The sequence below is a fragment of the Notamacropus eugenii genome, chromosome 6 (assembly GCF_028372415.1).
Source record: "Notamacropus eugenii isolate mMacEug1 chromosome 6, mMacEug1.pri_v2, whole genome shotgun sequence".
NCBI classification, from domain to species: Eukaryota; Metazoa; Chordata; class Mammalia; order Diprotodontia; family Macropodidae; genus Notamacropus; species Notamacropus eugenii.
Window position 1 is genome coordinate 108378455 of NC_092877.1, and position 21422 is coordinate 108399876.

Consider the following 21422-nt stretch of genomic DNA (forward strand, 5'->3'; position numbering starts at 1 on the left):
GAGCAACTTATATTTGTGGAATCTCTGCCTAGAGTTTTGTACAACATGAATATCTTGTAGAGATCAAATCTTAATCTTTTAACAAAATGTTTTAGTAATTTTGGAATAAAGGGAGCTAAAACCATTAACAGTATTATTTTTCTATACTACATTATCATAGACTAAACATGCAAATTTGGATGCTTTTTTTCTATTTTAGGGATTTTTAATGTGTTTTGTGGTTAACATTTAGGATTTTTCCCCCATCGTCATTTAGGTTCTGATTGCACAAGAGAAAATGGCAACAAACACAGTATATGTGTTTGCCAAAAAAGATTCCAAATATGCATATACCGGAGAATGTAGGTCATGTCTGGAGAACTCTTCCCGACCCACAAGTACTATATGGGTTAGCATGCTTGCAAGAGGAGGACAGGTATGGAGCATTAACAGAAGCACTGAGTTTGCATTTGTTTTTTGATTTCTGATCTACCTTCTCTCAACTTTCTGGGCATATTTCCTCTCCAGTCCCCCTCACCCACAGAAGGTGTGCATGTGGGACAGTAGTTAACTCCTGTATAGCCAGAGTGGACCTCACTGTTGTGCAGGTCTGAGGGAACCTTGGTGGGAAGTTTGTGTGAGGCTGTGGGGATTTTGTCTCCTTTGAACACTTTCCCCTTAACCCAGATGTGAAAAACTTGAGCCCAATCTCAGCAGATTTGAATCTTATTCCGTGTGGGAGGTGTGCTTCTGAAAGGAATATTTATGTGTGCATACTTTGTGCGTGTTGTTCATTTCTTTTGTAGGGTGCAAAGAAAAGCGCAATTGGTCAGCGCATCGTAGCTACTTTGCCATACATCAAGCAAGAAGTTCCCATTATCATTGTGTTTCGAGCATTAGGTTTTGTGTCTGACAGAGACATCTTAGAACACATTATTTATGATTTTGAAGATCCAGAGATGATGGAAATGGTATGGGAAATCCATTTGCATATTTACTCTGTTGAAGGGCATTGTAAAAACCACTTTAAACTTGAATACTCAGGCATTAAGTGGTTTTTGGCTGATGAGTTAACTTAATTTTCTAGCTAATTGAGGATTAATTGATAAAATCTAGTTAATTGAATCTTCAGTTTGTTTTAATCCTCGTTGTTGAAAAAGTTTCTAAACTCCCTACCCTGTATTCTTAGTGAGAGAACAGTAAAATAACTACCATTTAACCTTCTTTTACTCTTACATCAGGTTTGCCTCAAGGTTAGCATTATAAGTGTTAATTTTTATCATATAATGTTGATATAGAAACAAGTACTTAATATTTGTTAAATTCAGTGTGTACTAATCATAGAACACAGCTAGAGGTAAAAGAAGAAGTCCCTCTGGTAGAATGTTGTCATTTTTTTGGCTCACTCTCCTCTCTCAGAGGGTACGTCCAGTACCAGGATTTTACCTTAGTAAAATAGTATGCACTTAATTTAGAATAGTTGTAACTTTGATGGCAGAGAAAACTATTCCAGTGTTTTTTTATTTCTTGAAAACTTTTGTTTTGCTATTTGCTAAACTTAAAAAGTACAGCTCCTGGTACTTTTTTCAAGGGAAATTTTAATTGTTGGAATTTATCAAAGAACTTGGATTTCCAAGGTCATATCCAACTATATAATGACTTATGATTTATTTTATATTTTCAGGTGTAGAATAGATTTATTAAAGATATTTAATAAAGAATAAATTGGGTGGTAAGGACTTATTTGGGTGTGGGATGTTTAATTGAAAGTAATTATTGTTTTAATTTTTTAATATAAAGGTCAAACCTTCTTTGGATGAAGCTTTTGTCATCCAGGAGCAGAATGTCGCACTCAATTTTATTGGCTCAAGAGGAGCAAAGCCTGGTGTTACTAAGGAGAAAAGAATTAAATATGCAAAAGAAGTTTTACAAAAAGAAATGCTTCCTCACGTTGGTGTCAGTGATTTTTGTGAAACAAAAAAAGCCTATTTCCTAGGGTATGTTTTTTGTTTTGTTTTGAATGCTTTGCTCTATGAGAGAGTAGTTTTTGTTCAAAGTGAAGAAAATGTCCACTTGAAATTTTTGCTGTGTTATATATGTCTGTAAAAGATTTGAAGTTTATACTTTATCTTGGGATAAATGCTTTCCATGTTTCTTATCCAAAAAAAAAAAAAGAAACCTGGGTTCTTTTTGGTTGTAGGTATATGGTTCATAGATTACTTCTGGCTGCTCTGGGAAGAAGGGAACTGGATGACAGAGATCACTATGGGAACAAAAGACTGGATCTGGCTGGTCCGCTGCTAGCATTTTTGTTTAGAGGGTAAGAATTGCAGAAAAAAACTTACTGGATCAGATGAGTCATGACATAGGAACAAAACTATTTTGATCTCTTATGGAAAACACAGAAACCTGTTCCTTGCTCTGCGTGTCTCTGTGTGTCTCTGTGAGAGAGAGAGAGAGAGAGAGAGAGAGAGAGAGAGAGAGAGAGAGAGAGAGAGAGAGAGAGAGAGGAGAGAGGAGAGAGAGAGAGAGAGAGAGAGAGTGAGAGTGAGAGTGTGTGTGTGTCTGTATGTGTGTCTCTGTGTGTGTGTTATCCAGCAAAGCCTAATAAAATAATTTCTGTGCGGTTTATGATAAATAATTCTAGGCTATATTAATTTTGCCAGTTATTTTTGTGTGCTTAGATATTTGACATGTAAGTATGATAAATGCTTTTTAAAAATAATTTTCTTTGGCAGCATGTTTAAGAATTTACTTAAAGAAGTGAGGATATATGCACAGAAGTTTATTGACAGAGGCAAGGACTTCAACTTGGAGTTGGCAATTAAAACCAGGATCATATCCGATGGCTTAAAATATTCCTTAGCTACTGGAAACTGGGGTGATCAAAAGAAAGCTCACCAAGCTAGAGCTGGAGTATCTCAGGTAAAGTTTTCACAAACATAACTTGTTTTAACTTTGAAATTTATGGTAGAATCCTAACAATTCCTACATGAATTTATTTTTCTGGGCTGTTCATTTGTAAATGCTGCCTTTTTTTCCAGATGTGAAATCATCAGGGACTTTTACATTGGGAAATCTATTTGTTATTTGCTTATTATTGCAAAGAAACTCTTAATATTTGGCATTCATTTTATTCAGTATAGTTTTGAATAAATTTGAATACTTAGGAGGAGAAACTAGTCCCCGTTAAAATATATTGTCCATATTTTAAAGGCCCCAAATTAGAAGTTAATTGCTGGACATTCAGTTATTTTAAGTATCTCTTTTGTTATACTGTGCTTTTTAAGAGTGTTTCCAAGTGTCAGCTCAGTGTGTATATAGTGACAATAGTTGCCTCATAGGATTGGTGATGGCAAATTGCTCAAAAACTTCAAGCAAATTGAGCAGGTTTGCTTTCTTAAAAAAAAACCAAATTTATCATTTTCTTTGATAGTACGTTTAAGAATTTGCTTAGGAAGTGGGATATATGCAGAAAAGTTTCTTGATAGATTGCCAGTATTTGTTGACCTTTCATCGAAAAATGGGAATAGATTTTGTCTCATAAAATTTTTTTTGCATGTTTTTGTTATTGACTGAGATGTTGTATACACTAGAATAATCTGTTCAGTCTTCAGAAACCAGCCACTATTTCCAGGAACACTCTCCCTTCCCTTACTCCCAGATAGATTCTGGGAAGCTCTGGTATTAAAAGCTAGATAAAGTAGAATTAGAATTTCAGATCCTTACTGACATTACCTTCAAATTTAGCTCATTCTAGTATTTGACAAAAGATTATGATTACAGGAAGAATTGAGCCTAACTTTACTGAATTTACTCATTTCCCCAGGTATTAAACCGTCTGACCTTTGCATCTACTCTTTCTCACTTGCGTCGTTTGAACTCACCAATTGGTAGAGATGGTAAATTAGCAAAGCCACGACAGTTGCATAATACGTTATGGGGAATGGTGTGTCCTGCTGAGACTCCGGAGGTAATATTTCAAAACATCAATCCAGCTAATCATTAATTTAACATATCCTCATTTTTGTATTGTATCTCATTTCTAAGATTTATAAACGCGATGGTTAGAGTAATTGTGTTTGGAACATTAAACAAAATAAAAAAGGTTTGAAATAGATTTTACATGAATTTAGTTTAAAATAGTGACCACTTTTTTTTTTTATTAAGGGCCATGCAGTAGGACTTGTGAAGAATTTAGCCCTGATGGCTTATATTTCTGTAGGATCTCAGCCTTCTCCAATTCTGGAGTTTTTGGAAGAGTGGAGTATGGAAAATCTAGAAGAAATTTCTCCTGCTGCTATTGCTGAGTTCGTATATGAAAATTTATTGGGGGTGGTAGTTCCATGAATTTTGCTTAATAAGAAATAACTATATATAACATTTTAAATATCTTTAATTTTAGTGCAACCAAGATCTTTGTTAATGGCTGCTGGGTTGGAATACATAAAGATCCTGAACAGCTTATGAATACCCTAAGGAAACTGCGACGCCAGATGGATATCATTGTCTCTGAAGTAAGGTTCTTGAATTAGAGCTTTCAGCTTTGGATAGGCTATTTTAAGTAATTCATATGATGAGCCAAAGTTAACTTTCCATAGGCTTCTTTGAATAGGTTTCCCTTAATCCAAATTGAAACTTTTTCCTCAGTAACATTAATTGAACTATCTCAGTCTAGATTTTCAGTCAGTTCATTATGCCTGTAATAGATTAATTACTTGTAATAGGTTAATTGTAACCGATTTGTGAAGTACTTTTAGATGCAGTCGATTCTGGGCTTAGGTGGTAAGCTCTCCTCATCCCGCTGGGTCTGGTCCACCTTTTGGAGTCCTTGCAGCACATCTCTTCTTCTGCTTCAGGATTAGGTCTCTTCATGTAGTTAATAGAGTTTAATGTGATTTGAATGTCAGAAAGGCAGCCCATCCTCATTTATGTTATTTGAATGCCAAGAACGCAATTCATCCCACTCACTGTGAACCAGATATAGATTTCTTTTCTCTCATCTTAAAAAAACTATGTCTGAGTATTATATACTTTCTAGGAAGGTAGAGTAGGTTAATTACCAGTCCTCTTCAACTGCTTTACTATACAGTGTCCTGAATGAGGGAGGAGAGATATTATCTGTTTACCAGAGACATACTCTCTCATGAATTGGGAGAAGATATGGGAATTCTTTTTTAGTTCTCAGGTACTTTTTGCAATAGGCACTCCACTTTTATTTTTCAAGGTGGAATTGAGATTCTGTGACTGAACATAGGCCTTATAGAAGGGATCTAAATGTACTTTGTTTAGTCAGTATATGCTTTTTCCTATGAGGCCCTTGAATTTGTCTTACCTCCAGTTACAGTCTTGCATTTGACCTCCTGACACTTTTCTGGAGATGTTTTGCAAATGAATATTTCCTGGTCCTTACAGAAGATCACATAATTTCCTTAAGTCAGAAACTTGAGTCATTTTGGTCAGGCACAACTGATTATGTCTTTCTTCTAACAGGAAAATCTTACCCCAGTTTGGTAATGTATAATTTGCTAAGACTTAGGATCTTTTGATAAGTCACAGTTCTCATTTTGGCAGGTTTTACACTTTTCCTACTATTAAAGACAAGTTTTTCTTGGGGAAGTCAGAATACCATTTACACTATCTTAGATCTTAGATATGACATCTGATTCTTTGATGCTTAGCTTTGAGTGAGTCTCCAAAGCTATACTAGACCTTCACTAATCTTACAGCATCCTTAAACATCATTGTTTTGGACCCTAGTGGCTTGTGAGGTGAATTTTGACAGCTTTGACCAGGAATCTATTGATCACTGCCTTAGTTTCCTAATCTGTAAACTGGGATAAAATGCTACATCACAGTGTTGCTGTGAGGAAAGTTCTTTGTAAATCTTAAGACACTATGTAAATGTGAATTTTTGTTAATAGTAATGTCATTCTAAGCATATTGCCATACAAGACATTTGCCTAATATCTTTTCACTTTTGGGAGATAAGGATGACAGAGGGAAGCTAAGGACCAGGAAGGTGAAGGGTTTCAGTAGATTGTAGAATGGCAGTATCAAGTATATTATGTACCACATACAGTTTGGATTCACCTTTATATTTTCTATGAGAAGACAAAAGATGAAATTGTGCTATTGGTTACTTTAGTAACTCTAGAAGAAATGATAAATTTATTAATTATATGGCATTAATTTGGACAGCATTCTCTGATCAAGTACAGTTTTTACCCACATAAACACAGATTTTGGATATATTTTATACGTAGTGTCTATCATATACATATTGAAAACGCCTTAGATGAAGTCTTTTTTTTTTTAAAACTATTTGCCTCAGAAATTTTGTGTGAACTTTGTCCTGTATTTTTTTTAACTGAACCTTAATGACTAGAAAAAATACAGATGCATCTTCCTTCTCTATTTAAAAAAAAAAACCAAAACAGGTTTCTATGATCAGAGATATTCGAGAGAGAGAGATTCGAATTTATACGGATGCAGGCCGGATTTGCAGACCACTTTTAATTGTTGAAAAACAGAAGCTACTTCTGAAGAAGAGACACATTGATCAGTTAAAAGAACGTGAATATAACAATTATAGGTAGGAATTTAAGGAGGTAAATGTGTATATTTTGAATGATTGCATTCGGGAATTATCCTTTTCTTAAACAATGGACTTTGGCAGTTGTATTTCTGCATTAGGGTATCTAGGTGGTATAGTGGATACAGAATCAGGGGAACCTGAGTTAAAATGTGACTCAGACCCTTACTAGGCAAGACACTTAACCCTGTTAGCTTCAGTTTCTTTATCTGTAAAATAAGCTGGGGAAGGAAGTGGCAAACCACTCCAGTATTTCTGCCAGGAAAACCCCAAATGGGGTCCCAGCAGTCAGAAACGACTGAACAACATATTTCAGCATTAGTGTCTTTCTGTCATGTTCAGATTTAACAGGATATACTTAAAAGTGAAAGAGTGAAGATAAAATCTGTAAGTGTAAATTACACATGTAATTAATTACAAATATAACATAAAGAATTGGGAAAACTTGTTTATTTTTTTCAGTTGGCAAGATCTTGTGGCCAGTGGAGTGGTGGAATATATCGATACCCTGGAAGAAGAAACTGTGATGCTTGCCATGACTCCAGATGACTTACAGGAGAAGGGCGTTGCTTACTGTTCTACTTATACCCACTGTGAAATTCACCCATCAATGATTCTTGGCGTGTGTGCGTCTATTATTCCTTTTCCAGATCACAATCAGGTTAGTAACACTTTTTATCTCAGAGTATATAATCTTGAGGAATCATAATAGTAAGGAGGGAAAATACAATAAAATGTGAGACTAGTTTGATGTTTTTTTGAAAAAAAACGTTTCTAATTAAGAGAGTATATTTTTAGGAATTGTTATTCAGCAATATTGTTGGGGAAAGAGAATAACAAGAGAAAAGAAGAGAATAAGAAGAAAAAAAGAAATTTATATCAATTTCCCATCATTTACCACAGTAAATGAATTTACAGGTTAATACAAAAAAACTTATAAAAAACTAATAAGAGAAACCTAACAGTATGTTTATCCCAAATATGGACTACCGGAGTAATAGAAGAAATTCTTAGACAAGGTTGATGAGTTTGATTTTATTAAAATTTAAAAACATTTAAATACAGGAAAACAAAGATAAGAAGAAAAACAGCATTGTGAGATGTTCTAATAAATTTGTTAAGTAAGGGATTGACTTCCAGAATATACAGGGAATGACATGAGTTCATCAGGATAATATGTGGTCACAGGTGGGGGGTGGGGAGAAGTCAGATAGTGAAGTTTTTGAACTGCCAGTTTACAAAGGAGAAAACAAAAATACCACATAAAATCTTGAGAAAACATTCTAGTTTTTAAAAATTCCATTGTGTAATTATTGTTAATCAGAATGTGATACCAACATCCATTAATTTAGCTGAAATAAGTAAATACGATAAAATTTAAACATTTTAAGGGCTTTAATAGAAAACAGGTATGCCTGTATTTTGCCTGTATGATTGCACATTTGAAAATAGTCTAGCAATATTTAACAAAAGCCATATGATAGGTCAGTCCTGTTGATTCGGTAATCTCAATATTGAAAAGAAAATCTGTGTGAAAATACCTAGAGTTTGTAACTTTAAATGTCAAGGATTAGGAAATAGCCCGACAGGCTGTGATACATCAGTGTAATGGGACATTACATTTTCATAAAGAATGATGAATGTGTGCAATGTACGTACATTTAGAAAGTTCTGTATAAAATAATATAGACAGGAAAAAAAGTTAGAAATTGTACTCACTGTCTACTTATTACAGTGTATTTATAGAGTGATGAAGCTTGGTGTTCAATAGTGATTGCTGTTTGTCTTTTTTATGCTGTTATGATTGTTTTAATGTCTTCACGGTTGTATTTAATTCTTAAGAACTATAATTGGTATCTTTTCAGGGAAATAGTCTTTATATTGAATGTATCATTTCATTAACATTTTAGGAAAAAGAAAGCTTTTTTGACTTACTGGACAAATTATTAGATGGATCTGGTTCCATCTACATTCTTTTATATGCTTTAATTTTCCAGTGACATTTCATTTTTTTGCTTTAGTCTCCTAGAAACACATATCAGTCTGCTATGGGTAAACAGGCTATGGGTGTTTATATCACCAACTTCCACGTTCGTATGGACACATTGGCTCATGTGCTCTATTATCCTCAAAAGCCTCTTGTGACAACACGGTCCATGGAGTATCTACGATTTAGAGAGTTGCCAGCAGGTATGTTAGTTTATTATCTCCCAAATGTGAAAAGGTGATTGTATATTTCCTAGGCATCATTGTCACTCTAGAACTTAAATCTAGATAATAATCTTCTAGCTGGCTAACTAGTGAGTTTGTGTGGAATTGCAAAATAACCCAGCCTTTTAGTTAGTGCAGGGACTGTAGCATTTTGATAGAAAAATCTGTTGTTAGAATTGTTAATTTATTAAGTCCTCCACAAGGGGTTACTGTTGTACTGAAGAATCTAGTATTACTCTTTCAACACTGATCTCCTGCCCTTGACTGTGGATGTAATTCTGCTCATTAAAAAATATGTGAATAGCATCATTTGATGAAGTACTTTTCTGGAATTAGAAGTATGTAGAACTGCAGGATAATTGGCTGGACTTTGAAAAATCCCCTTCCTTTTTCTTGATATAGCAGACCATTTGGAGTAAAAGCTAGAGCAGACCTGGAATTATTCCAGGCAGTCATGTTATTCCTTTTTGACCTTTTAATTCTGATTTTTCTCTTTCATGTCCCTCTCATGTTTTCCTTTAATTTTCACAGATTTTCTTTCTTGGTGGGCATAATATTGCATTATACAGTGAAAATTAATGAACAAACACTCTGGTAACAAAGTTCCTTTTAGTAGGGTTGACCTTTGTTTAGAACAAACCATAAGAAGTTTTTATCTTAGGTCTAGCTTAGGGGTGGTAGTGGCCAAAAGTATTGCTTTCTCAGATAAAGTCACAGTAGCCAATAGGCCTAAGTCCTAAGGAGGACTTCGTAAATTAGCAATTCTAGCAATAGATTTTTTTATCAAAATGCTACAGTCCCTGCACTCACTAAAGGCTGAGCCATTTTGCAGTTCAACACAAGTTGACTAGTTAGCCAGCTAAAAGATTATTATCTAGATTTAAGTTCTAAAGTGACAATGAGGTCAAAGGTTTGGCTAAGGGAAGGGCTTTAGTGTAGGGACTCCTAGGGGTCTGACACTCAGGTAGAACCTTAGGTGGCCTCTGCCATGGAGTGGGGAGGACTGTCTTGAGAGGTGGAGCATTCCACCCCATGTAACTTGTTAGCATTAGAGAGCCACAGCCCTCTTTATTTTAAGGGGAGGGACTCTGCCTCAGACTACATCCCTATGCCTTCTTTATTTCTACCTTTGTCACATTTTCTGATAATGAAAGGTATTTTTGTAATTCACACTGATGAAAGAAACACTCCTGCAGTGTTGTTACTATAACACCTTTTATAATGTCAGTACAGGAGGAATATTTGATTAGAATTTAGCTCTCCTCATGTGGTAATCCGCTTATGATGCATACCAGTGGGAGCATGTGACTAGGGTTTTGGAGAGAGATGTATATGAGGGCATCCCACTGTCTTCTCCTTACACCTAATCTCTTTTCGTTCCCTGAGACCTCTTGAAAGCCTGAGGCTACAAGGTACGTTTCTCAGAATATCTTAGTTCTTCCTTTAGCAGTGAGAAGCATTGTGTGCTTGGGTGCTTGCCAGCACCATTTAGCTCCTGTACTGTTGAGAGATCAGTTGTGGTACCTTACCTTTCCGGCAAAGGATGAATGAACTTTTGGTGTACTTTTGCACTAACCAGTTTTTTTAAATAAATAAAAACAAGATTTCTTATTTAGCTGGAATAAGGAAAACTAGTTAAACAGAATATTATCCTTCATTATTTTTTCCCCTGATAAACTAATGCTCAGAGACTTTGGAAATGCATAACAGACAGGACTCTGAAAAACTTTTGCAGTGCCACAGGGAAAGGAATCAGTGGACTGGTAGCGATCATAATAAGATTGGTATTGAGTATTGTCTGGACTAAAGATAACCAGGGATTGGTGACATTATTTTCATGTCAAAACAATTGTGGATTGACAATTGACAATTGTGAGAGAATGTGGATAAAAAGAATAAAAGCTGTTTGGCCATATCATTGTATTAATCAGGATATCCAGATTTATATATGTACCACCTGTAAGATGGCATTCTGGAAAATATGAAGAAATGCAATGGTTTCTAGATAAAATTGCTCTTTTTTTGGGGGTGTTTCATACCTTAATCTTCAGTGTGTGGATCTATTTATTGCAGGTATCAATTCGATTGTGGCTATTGCATCATATACTGGATATAATCAAGAAGATTCTGTTATCATGAACCGCTCTGCTGTTGACAGAGGTTTTTTCAGGTCAGCTTTTGTAAAATTTGTTAAATATGAACAGAGGGGAGTATTAAAGATAATCTTTTTGGTTTGTTTCTTTTTTATGGTTTTAGCTAACATCTCACCTCTTGAAATTCATATTTAGTTTCTTTAAAGTTCAGTCTGAAAGCAGTTGTCACCATTTTTAGCCATCATGCAGTCAGTGAAAATTTTCTATTAAAACTTTCTGGTCTTGCTTTCATTCATGAGGTTTTGTGGATTAGCTCAAAGCCATTGCACTACGTACAAAGGGCGATTGCTGAATGAAACATATAAACAAATTATAATGAATTTTTCAATATAGAAAGCCTTTGGCTTAATGACACTTTCGAATGATGATGAACTCTAGTGTTATTTGTAGGTGACTCCTAGTGAGATAGTGTCATTGGGTTCTAAGGAAAAAGCTGGTTTTGAAGTGGCATCTTGTGTTTATTCTGGTCCACGTGAGAGCCATTTCAGTTTTGAAATTAGTCTCTTTAGCATTTCTCTTTTGCTTTAAATTTTATACTGTGTTTATGAAGTGATAATTACTTGAAGTTCATCATTAAATGGAGTCTGTCACATGTTTCTATTGCTGCAGAGAAGTTGCCTCAGAACTTATGTATTATTTTCCAGGTCAGTTTTTTATCGGTCTTACAAAGAACAAGAATCTAAGAAAGGATTTGACCAGGAAGAGGTGTTTGAAAAACCAACACGTGAAACATGCCAGGGTAAGAGAGGCTGATGCATAAAAATTGTAGAATTCACTTTAATTTTATAGATCATTGAATTTTTCTTCATGTTATTTAGGTCTCTGTATTTTAGATTGTACCACATGGCTTATGGTTCACAAAATTAGAATATGTTCTATAAAATGTGAATTGGACCAAAATTATTTGTATTTGGTTCATAACGTACTGTTAGTTGGGCCTTGTATTAAGGGGAAGTTTGAGAAACATTATTAGACAATGTTTTGTTGATATATTCAAGCTTTAAATTTCCATGTACGTTGTACCTTAGTTTTCCTATTTGCAGTCAGTATTGACATGACTCAGGTATTGAGGCTGATTTTTTTATGTGGCTGTGGAATTTGGTCTTGTTTTTTAAGTCATATACATGCAGCTGTAACTTAATTTTTAAAAAAAGAAGTAATGGGATAAATAATATCTAACATTTAATGGCTTCATTTAAAAAATCATGTATTGTTGACACTTAAAAATCTGTACTTGTACACTGAATCCAAAGTTGGACATATGGGATGTTCCAGAGAACAATATAGTTCTGGTCAAATTTAAAAATATTCTGCAACTATTAAAAGTACTGTTTACATCAGTTGCTTGTGGGTGGGCCAAGCTGATGTAATAAAAATGACAATTCTGCCTAACTTAATTTACTTATTCAGTGCCATACTCATCAAACTACCAGAAAAATAATTTCTAGAGTTAGAAAAAATAATATCAGAATTGTCTGGAAGAAAAAAAGGTCTAGAATATCAAGGGAATTAATGAAAAGAAATGCTAGGGAAGGTGGCCTAGCCCTACCAGATCTCAAATTGTATTATAAAGCAGCAATCATCAAAACTACTTGGTACTGGCTAAGAAATAGAAGGGTAGACCAGTGGAATAGGTTAAGTACTTATGACACAGTAGTCAGTGAATATAGTAATCTACTGTTTGATAAACCCGAGGACCCCAGCTTCTGGAATAAGAACTCACTGTTTCACAAAAACTGCTGGGAAAACTGGATAACAGTGTGGTGGAAAATAAACCAATGCCTGACACTGTACACAAGAATAAAGTCCAAGTGGATACATGATCTAGGTATAAAAACTGATACTATAAACAGATTAAGGGAGCAAGGAATAGTGTATTTGTCAGATTTATGGAGAACGGAGAAATTTATGACCAAACAAGAGAGAACATTATGAAGTGCAAAATGGATAATTTTGATTACATTGAATTAAAAAGATTTTGCACAAACAAATCCAGTGCAACCAAGATTAGGAGGGAAGCAGAAAACTGGGAAAGAATTTTTGCAAGTAGTGTCTGTGATAAAGGCCTCATTTCTAAAATATATAGAGAACTGAGTCAAATGTACAAGAATCCAAATCATTCTCCAACTGATGAATGGTCAAAGGATATGAACAGGCAGTTTTCAGAGGAAGAAATTAAAGCTACCTATAGTCATATGAAAAAATGCTTTAAATCACTATTGATTAGAGAGATGCAAATCAAAACAATCTGAGGTACCACATCACACCTGCCAGATTGGCTAACATGACAAAACAGGAAGATGATAAATGTTGGAGAAGATGTGGGAGAGTTGGAACACTAATTCATTGCTGATGGAGCTGTGAGCTGATCCAACCATTCTGGAGAGCAATTTGGAACTATGCCCAAAGGGCTACAAAAATGTGCATACCCTTTGACCCAGCAATATCTCTTCTAGGTCTGTATCCCCAAGAGATCATAAAAATGGGAAAGGGTCCCACATGTAGAAAATCATTTATAGCAGCTCTCTTTGTGGTGACCAAAAACTGGAAATCATGGGGATGTTCATCAGTTGGGGAATGGCTGAACAAGTTGTGGTCTATGAATGTCATGGAATGCTATTGTGCTATAAGAAATGATGAACAGGAAGACTTCAGAGAGGCCTGGAAGGACTTACATGAACTGATGCTGAGTGAAAGGAGCAGAACCAGGAGAACTTTGTACACTGTAACAACCACTAGGTGCGAGGCATTTTTCTGGTAGACTTAGCCCTTCACAGCAATGCAAGGATCTAAAATATTCTCAAAGGCCTCTTGAGGCAAAATGCCTTCCACATCCAGAGAAAGAACTATGGAATTGAAAAGCAGAATGAAGCAGACTATTTTTCTTGTGTTTCGTTTTGGTTTTTCTTATGGTTTCTTCCATTCATTTTAATTCTTCCATGTAACATGATAAAGTAAAAATGTATTTAATAAGAATGTATGTGTAGAACCCATATAAGATTGCATGCTGTCTCAGGGAGGAATGGGGAGAAAACCTAAGACTTATGGAAGTGATTGTAGAAAACTGAAAACAAATAAATTAAAAACAAATTATTGTTTACTTTGTTACCTAGCTTGGATTTGATAGGCATAACAGTTCTTAAAGGTTAATATTATACCATGTTCAGTTCAGGAAACTTACTGAGACTTAACCTAAGATCACATAATAAGCTTATATTAAGTTGAGAACTGTTTGGCTTCCTTACTACTGATCCATTTTACATAATACTATTTCAGAGTGAAGTTGATGTTTAGAATAGAGGCATTATATGAACGCAGAATATTAGTGATGGTGTTAGAGATTTCTGCCACCTTTTTGGCTTGAAAATAAAATAATCTACATATGTTATATTTTGTCTTTCATAGGACAGACAACATATTGAACTCTTAAGTTTTTATAAATTTATGGGAAAGTTTCAAAAGGATATTTTGTCTGTTTTGTAGGTATGAGGCATGCTATCTATGACAAGTTGGATGATGATGGTTTGATAGCTCCTGGTGTCCGTGTATCGGGAGATGACGTTATAATTGGCAAAACAGTAACCCTGCCTGAAAATGAAGATGAACTGGAGAGTACAAATAGACGTTACACCAAGAGAGATTGTAGCACTTTCCTCAGAACTAGTGAGACTGGTATTGTGGATCAAGTGATGGTAACCTTAAACCAGGAAGGATATAAGTTTTGCAAAATAAGGGTGAGTGCGTTTTTATCTATGTAAACAGAATAGAAAGTAAACTGGTAGTTATGGACTTAACTGAGACCTGTTTCTGCTTGACTTCAGGTACGGTCTGTTAGAATCCCACAGATTGGAGACAAATTTGCCAGTCGGCATGGTCAGAAGGGTACCTGTGGTATCCAGTACAGGCAAGAGGTAGCTAAATTTTCTTTTCTTTCTTCCCCTAAGACTTGAGTGAAATTTGACTTTAAAAATTTGCTTTTAAAAGTCAAACAGGAGGTAAAAGTTAAGCTTTATATCAACATTTGAGTGAACATGTGAACAGAGGGATGTTAGGCAAATTTTAGGTCATATAAATAGAGATGGGGGGGTCTTGATTTTTATTAAGTATCTGAAATGGGATTTTCAGGACTTAAGAGACAGCATATTTCTCCTTTCAGGATATGCCTTTCACCTGTGAGGGTATTACTCCTGATATCATCATAAACCCCCATGCCATCCCTTCTCGTATGACTATTGGTCACTTGATTGAATGTCTTCAAGGAAAGGTAAGGAATGTCAGATAGCTAAGGCACATAACTTTGTCACTATCGTCCTTAACTCAGGAGAATAAATCTATAACCTGCCTTTTTTCCTGATTTCAAATTAGGAATTGATGTGCATATATTTCAGAATTTTTCAAGTGTGAGAAGATTATGCTTAAGTCCTAAGTGAATTTAGTTTACAAAATCATAATTAAATTTTCTGTATTCTAAAACCTTGATAAATTTGCATAAGGATTGTTTTAAGGACTTATTTAAAGTCTCATTCTGTTTTATATGTGCCTTTCAAGTTGAAAGCTTCAGCTCTAAATCTATGATCCATTTGGTTTAAGGTCGTTTTATTGTTGGGGAAATTGTTTTTGTGTCTGGATATTTTATGTAAAGCTAAACCATTCTCACTAGAGGTCATGATTTTCAGCATCCTGGATATTAAATAGGAAATATCTTCCCTTATGATACTTTATGGGAAAGAGCCTTTTCATTAAAGGAACATTTCAAAAATTACCTTGAAGGATGGGGGAGCAGAATTTAAAGAAATAACTCTTTTTTCCAAAGGTATCAGCTAACAAAGGTGAAATTGGTGATGCCACACCATTTAATGATGCTGTTAATGTACAGAAGATTTCTAATCTGTTATCTGATTATGGTTATCATCTCAGAGGAAATGAGGTATGATATCCCCAACATTAATGCTGTCTTTTCATTCTGAGTTCTCACCTTGCGGAATGTACCTTTAAGTCTGTGCTTCAGGATGTCTTCATCTGTTTCAGGTCCTGTACAATGGATTTACTGGTCGAAAAATCACATCTCAGATTTTTATTGGTCCCACTTATTACCAGCGTTTGAAGCATATGGTGGATGACAAGATTCATTCCCGGGCCAGAGGGCCTATTCAGATTCTTAACAGACAACCCATGGAGGGCAGATCTCGGTAGGGAGATATTAATGTGGGGTCAATACCAATATTGCTGTATTCATTGTGTTGGTGGACATACATGAAAAAGCAAGTGAAATCTTTGAAGTTTGGGCTTAGACAGCGAACAAATAAACTGCTAACGTGGCTACATGTAGATAGTATTTAAAGTACTGAGAGCAATTATCACTTGTAAAATTGGGTTATTAGCTTTTTCCTTAAAGTTTTTAATAGCAGTCATTCTTACATCCTTGTGAGCTGTGTTGTGAGTGGTAGCTTTTTTTTTCCCAGAAAAGAAATAAGGGTATAAAATTTAGATGGACACCTTTTACCATTAATTCTGGCAGTATTTTAATATAGAATATTATTTTTCTATGTCAGTGATGGAGGCCTGCGTTTTGGAGAAATGGAACGAGACTGTCAGATTGCTCATGGGGCAGCCCAGTTTCTAAGGGAAAGGTTGTTTGAAGCATCAGATCCATATCAAGTTCACGTATGCAATCTTTGTGGAATAATGGCGATAGCTAACACCAGGACACATACATACGAGTGCAGAGGCTGTCGTAATAAAACTCAGGTATATGCAACTTCTTGTGCAAGTTCTGTGCAGTGAGCCAATTTACTCTGACCCTGACTTAAGTATCAAGGGTATATTTAATTGTTTAATGTTGCTAATTACATTTTTCTTTTTTCTTTTCAGATTTCTTTGGTTCGAATGCCATATGCTTGTAAACTCCTTTTCCAGGAATTGATGTCCATGAGCATTGCACCTCGAATGATGAGTGTTTAGAAATTTAAAAAAAAAATTGTTTCAAATAAATGTAAGGTAAATCATTTGTGAATACTACCATGCTGTGACTTGGCTTTATAATGCAGCATGTTTTAGCAGAAGTGGTATGCATTGAGGAAAAAAAATCAAGCCTCTTATATATAGTACTGTAAGTGCAAGGTTTTGTTTAATGACACTTTTTTTTTCTGTAAATAGAAAATAAAATTTTGTAGTTAGACTTGGTGTATCTTTATTTTATACTATGTAGAGGGTATGTTTGCACACCAATGAATACAGTGTAAAGAGTTAGTGGATTAGATTAAAAGAAACTTGTTATTGGACAACAATAGCTGTAGTTTTTCCATGACTGTTTTAAACTATGCATATTGATAAAGACTGCAGGATTTCACTGGTCCGCACCTTCACCTGGTTTAAAAAAGAAAACATAAAAATTAGTTATGAATACTAACAATAGCATGTCAGAAGCAAACATGACCTTTCATTTTCACTTAGAGTTCTTGGAATGATTAGATATGAAGAGTGGAAAAAGAAGTGTTGTACCAAATGTATGTAAGATATATCTTTATAATGGAAGTTTTAGGGCTGTGTAGGTACTGAAACTATTTCTACTCTATAATGGATAATTTCTGATAAGGAAGATAGTTTTGTTGCTAGGATAGTGTAGAACTGTAGAACTCTTGATTAATTAAGTAGATCTTTATTGCCACTTTTTCTACTGCAGTTAAGTGATCCTTTAAGTGGCCTGATCTGGGAAAGGCTAAAAGGCAGGATTCCATTATTCCTATTCTAGGGTTAAGTAAAGGTCATTATGTTAGTGAAACTATCTTCAGTGGCTCTGTTAGGCTAAGGAATATAGCAAGTGTTAACTAGCTACTTCAGTTCTAATTTAAAGGATTGAGACCTCTGTAATTTGCCATCACACAAATACATGGTGTAAGAACAAAAGAGTGAGAAATTTTCTTATGTGGCTTCTTATGGTAACTACTTTGCCTCTGTAGTCACACCTTGTAAAGGCTGTTTGTGACCAGGGGATTGGAGGGTGAGGAAGGATTAACTACTCTTCCAAGAAAAATAAATTTATTCCCTACTGATCAGAACTTTCAGCAGTAAGAAAATAAAGTGTGTACAAGTTTAGGACAGAGGAAGACTCTCATTATTGCAGGCTCCTCTGAGGATCTTTCTAGAAGAGAATTAGTAGCAATATATAGTCTAGAATTTAATTCTGCAGGTGTTTCTCTTCTTATATGTTTTCATTCTTTCTTACTGGTTTTTCCCTCAAAGGACCGAGGACATACCCTAGGAGCAGGGGAACTATGTGTTGGAAATCTACTGCCAATAACTATCTGTTTTATAAATATGGAAAATGCTAAGCTAAGAGATACTAAGTTGTAGGAAATATAACCAACCAAGTTGTGTTATTTGAATCAAAACTATCAACAATCTATTTATTAAAGTGTCTGCTATGTGTCCATATGCTGGGGATACACATTTTAATTGTCCTGCCCTGAAGTACATGTCATATAGGGGAGGCAGCATGTGGATATAAAAATAGATGCAAAGGGAGAGGACGATCAGGAAGGACTTTATCTAGAAGGTGAAATTTGACTTGACAGTGGAGGTGATCAGCGTGTAAGGAGATTGGAAAGGTAGCACTGGTCAAGGGTTTGAAATACTACATGAAAGAGTTTGTATTATATTATCAGGTAAATGCACATTAGCCTGGGGTTGTGTGAGTGGAGAGAAGAAAAATAAACACAAGATAATGCTATGGAGAAAGAAGCTGATAAGATCTGGCAGTTAATTAGAATTGTGGATTCCAAATCTGGGTGACCAGAGGATAGTTGTTACCCTTGTCAGTAATAAGGTACTTGAGAATGGAAGTTGAGCAGAGGAAGGCATCTAAGTAATTTTTAGGGTATTTAGTTAGCCATACATCAAAATGGTATTTGAACCACATTCCTTATATCCACATAGTGGCTGTTAGGAAAATAGCCTTTTTAAATATAGCTGTTAATGAATCAAACCTATTACTACATATCATTTGATCCTTTTATTGGCAAAAGCACTTAAGTCACTTAGCTTTTAGAATTCCATACCTTTTTTGGTTGGTATTTCATGCAGGGCATCAACCACTGTAATTTTTGCTGAAGCAGTAGCCTGTCCTTGGGAATTTGATGCATGGCATTCATATTCCCCAGCATCTTCCTTACTCAGAGGAGACACCTGTCAAAGAAAAAGGCATTTGAGGTTCACCAAAGTGGGCTTTTGTTTCCCTCTCTTTTTATTACATCTATGAAGCCACTATTTCATTGTTTCCATTGACTCTTCTTTTAAAACTTTGGCAGTTTAATAAATTGGTGAATAGATTCAGTCCATCACTAAATAGATATAAATATAAAGGAGGCTGGGCCAACCAGAGATGTAGAATGTAAAGATAATTAATGAACAGCTTGAGTAATAGCCTCAAGAAGACTTCCAGTATATTTGAGTAGATTATAGAGTAATTAGTGTAAAAGAGGATGAGAATTCCCAGCATGAGAAGGCATAGGCTAGAAGAGACTATAATCTGGATCAGTTTCTGTGTGTATGTGTGTAAATGCTAACATTCTTGCAATGTAGTTTTTGGGAATTAAGTCTAAAGGCAGAACAAGAACCAAAGGGTAAAAATTACACACAGAAGCAAAATTTTGGCTCCACATAACAAAGACTTGCTTAACAATTGGAGCCATCTGACAATGGAAGAGGCTTTTGGAAGGTACTCAGACCGAGGCTGGACAGCGATCCATTAGAGTGTTTATAGAGTATTCTAAAAATACATGATGTTTAGTGTTGAGTAATGTGGTACTCCTCCACAAACATCTTAGCCTGATGCTTCATTGTGTTGTGAGAGCATGCCTGGGTTTATGAGGTTTTTGCCAGGTTCTGACATGTTGGAGAGGCCTGAATCCAGTCCCGGTGACATACCATGCCTACATGTTGAGGTGTGATCCAGCTGAGAAGAGAGATTTATCACTAGTGAGCTGGCTATTAGATGATGAATGCTTTGGCCATGGTAAGCCAGTGAAAAAAGAAGGCCCTTCATCTTGCTGTAGCCTCCTACTTTTGTTGTGGTAGAAAAGGAAATACAGAATGCCAAGAATCAGGGTTTTTTTGTTTTAAAAAATCAGTTTTTAAACCACTTAAAAACATGAATTTAACTACTGGTACTTCATGCCTTAGAGACTGAGGGAATGAACCATATAAGTATTGTTCTCCCAAGAAACGAAGCTAGAAGAATAGAAAACAATTTTAGCTACATGGAAAGATAACTCTCCTTGGAGAGTCAAAGGAGCTGATGAAGTTGGTATCATTGTGTACCAAAGACAATAAAAAACTTATTTCATGGGACACAGTCATCTTGTGCTGAAGTACACATGCTGAAGAGAAGCAGGACTGCCATAAAGACAGTTATCATATGTTGCAAAAGATGAGAGAAATTGAATGACCAATTTGATAACATCCTCTAAACAAGTCAACGTCTTGAATAATACTTGGTATATTCATTACAAAGGTAGGCACAAGACAGGATGATGAAAAATACAGTTCAAGATTAAGAAATGAAAGACACCAAAAGCTCACCACTGAAGACATAAAGGTCATGAATAGTTTCATGAGAGTGGGAAGACATTGGACATAGCAAACAGGAATCATCATAAAAAATAAAATTATATTTGAAGAGGAAGTGACTGATTTCTATTGTGGGAGTTTTTGAATTGGTTATGTGTATTTCAGATTACTGACTTCTTAAAGCAGTGGTCAAAATCAACCCCAATTATAGAAAAAGAAAAAGAAGGAAAAAGATACATCAATACCTTAAGGACCGATGATTCCATTATTGTGGGAACTCCACCCACTTGGCTGGAATCCTGCCTATAGTTTATAATCTTTAAGAATCACTGGAGATTCAGAGATTAAGTTACTAGCCCATGGGGACACACCTAGAGTGAGAAGCAGGATCTGCATGCAAGTTTTCCTGATTCTCAAGTCCATAGGGGTACAGGAAGAGACCTGAGAGGCCAATGAGTTTAATAATAATAGCTAATATTTACACAGTGCTTTTGAAATTTGCAAAGCGCTTTATCAATATTAACTAATTTTCACAACAACCTTGGGAAGTAGATGCTATTATTTCCATTTTACAGATGAGGAAACTGAGGCAGACATAGGTCAAGTGACTTGCCCAGGGTCATACAGCTAGTATGTGTCAGACTGGATTTCAACTCAGGTCTTCCTGACTCCCAAGTCCTGTGCTTTTACCAACTGTGCCAATTAACTAAGAAATCAAACTTCATTATTTTGAAGGATGAGGAAACAGGCATAGAACAATTAAGTAATTAGACCAGGACCACACAGTAAGGAAAGTTCTGAATTCTGTCTTCACACCTCCAAGTTCAGTGCCTTGTCTACTGCCATTGTGGCTCAAAGAATGGGGATGGGACAAGGAATGAACTTGGGCATTTCATGTGGCAGGTGAAAATTTTGTC

At 35.4% G+C, this 21422-nt stretch overlaps 2 protein-coding genes across 2 annotated transcripts in view; one reads left to right on the plus strand and one right to left on the minus strand.

Annotated features, from left to right (window-relative positions):
- The window catches only part of POLR2B (RNA polymerase II subunit B), a 31522-nt gene extending 14406 nt beyond the window's left edge, over nt 1-17116 (plus strand). Inside the window, exons 6-25 of the mRNA XM_072620855.1 lie at nt 257-415; nt 786-950; nt 1780-1976; nt 2180-2299; nt 2718-2904; nt 3809-3952; nt 4150-4289; nt 4385-4496; nt 6420-6574; nt 7037-7235; nt 8596-8764; nt 10859-10955; nt 11583-11677; nt 14422-14672; nt 14760-14849; nt 15095-15202; nt 15752-15865; nt 15967-16127; nt 16491-16686; nt 16810-17116. Of these exons, the coding sequence (XP_072476956.1) occupies nt 257-415; nt 786-950; nt 1780-1976; nt 2180-2299; nt 2718-2904; nt 3809-3952; nt 4150-4289; nt 4385-4496; nt 6420-6574; nt 7037-7235; nt 8596-8764; nt 10859-10955; nt 11583-11677; nt 14422-14672; nt 14760-14849; nt 15095-15202; nt 15752-15865; nt 15967-16127; nt 16491-16686; nt 16810-16899 (2949 nt within the window). The 3' untranslated portion in view covers nt 16900-17116. The remainder of the gene's footprint in view (nt 1-256; nt 416-785; nt 951-1779; nt 1977-2179; nt 2300-2717; nt 2905-3808; nt 3953-4149; nt 4290-4384; nt 4497-6419; nt 6575-7036; nt 7236-8595; nt 8765-10858; nt 10956-11582; nt 11678-14421; nt 14673-14759; nt 14850-15094; nt 15203-15751; nt 15866-15966; nt 16128-16490; nt 16687-16809) is intronic.
- Nucleotides 17047-21422, minus strand: part of IGFBP7 (insulin like growth factor binding protein 7) — a 73753-nt gene continuing 69377 nt past the window's right edge. Inside the window, exons 4-5 of the mRNA XM_072620857.1 lie at nt 18996-19122; nt 17047-17304 (exon numbers count right to left, since the gene is read on the minus strand). Coding sequence (XP_072476958.1) covers nt 17285-17304; nt 18996-19122 — 147 coding nt within the window. The 3' untranslated portion in view covers nt 17047-17284. The remainder of the gene's footprint in view (nt 17305-18995; nt 19123-21422) is intronic.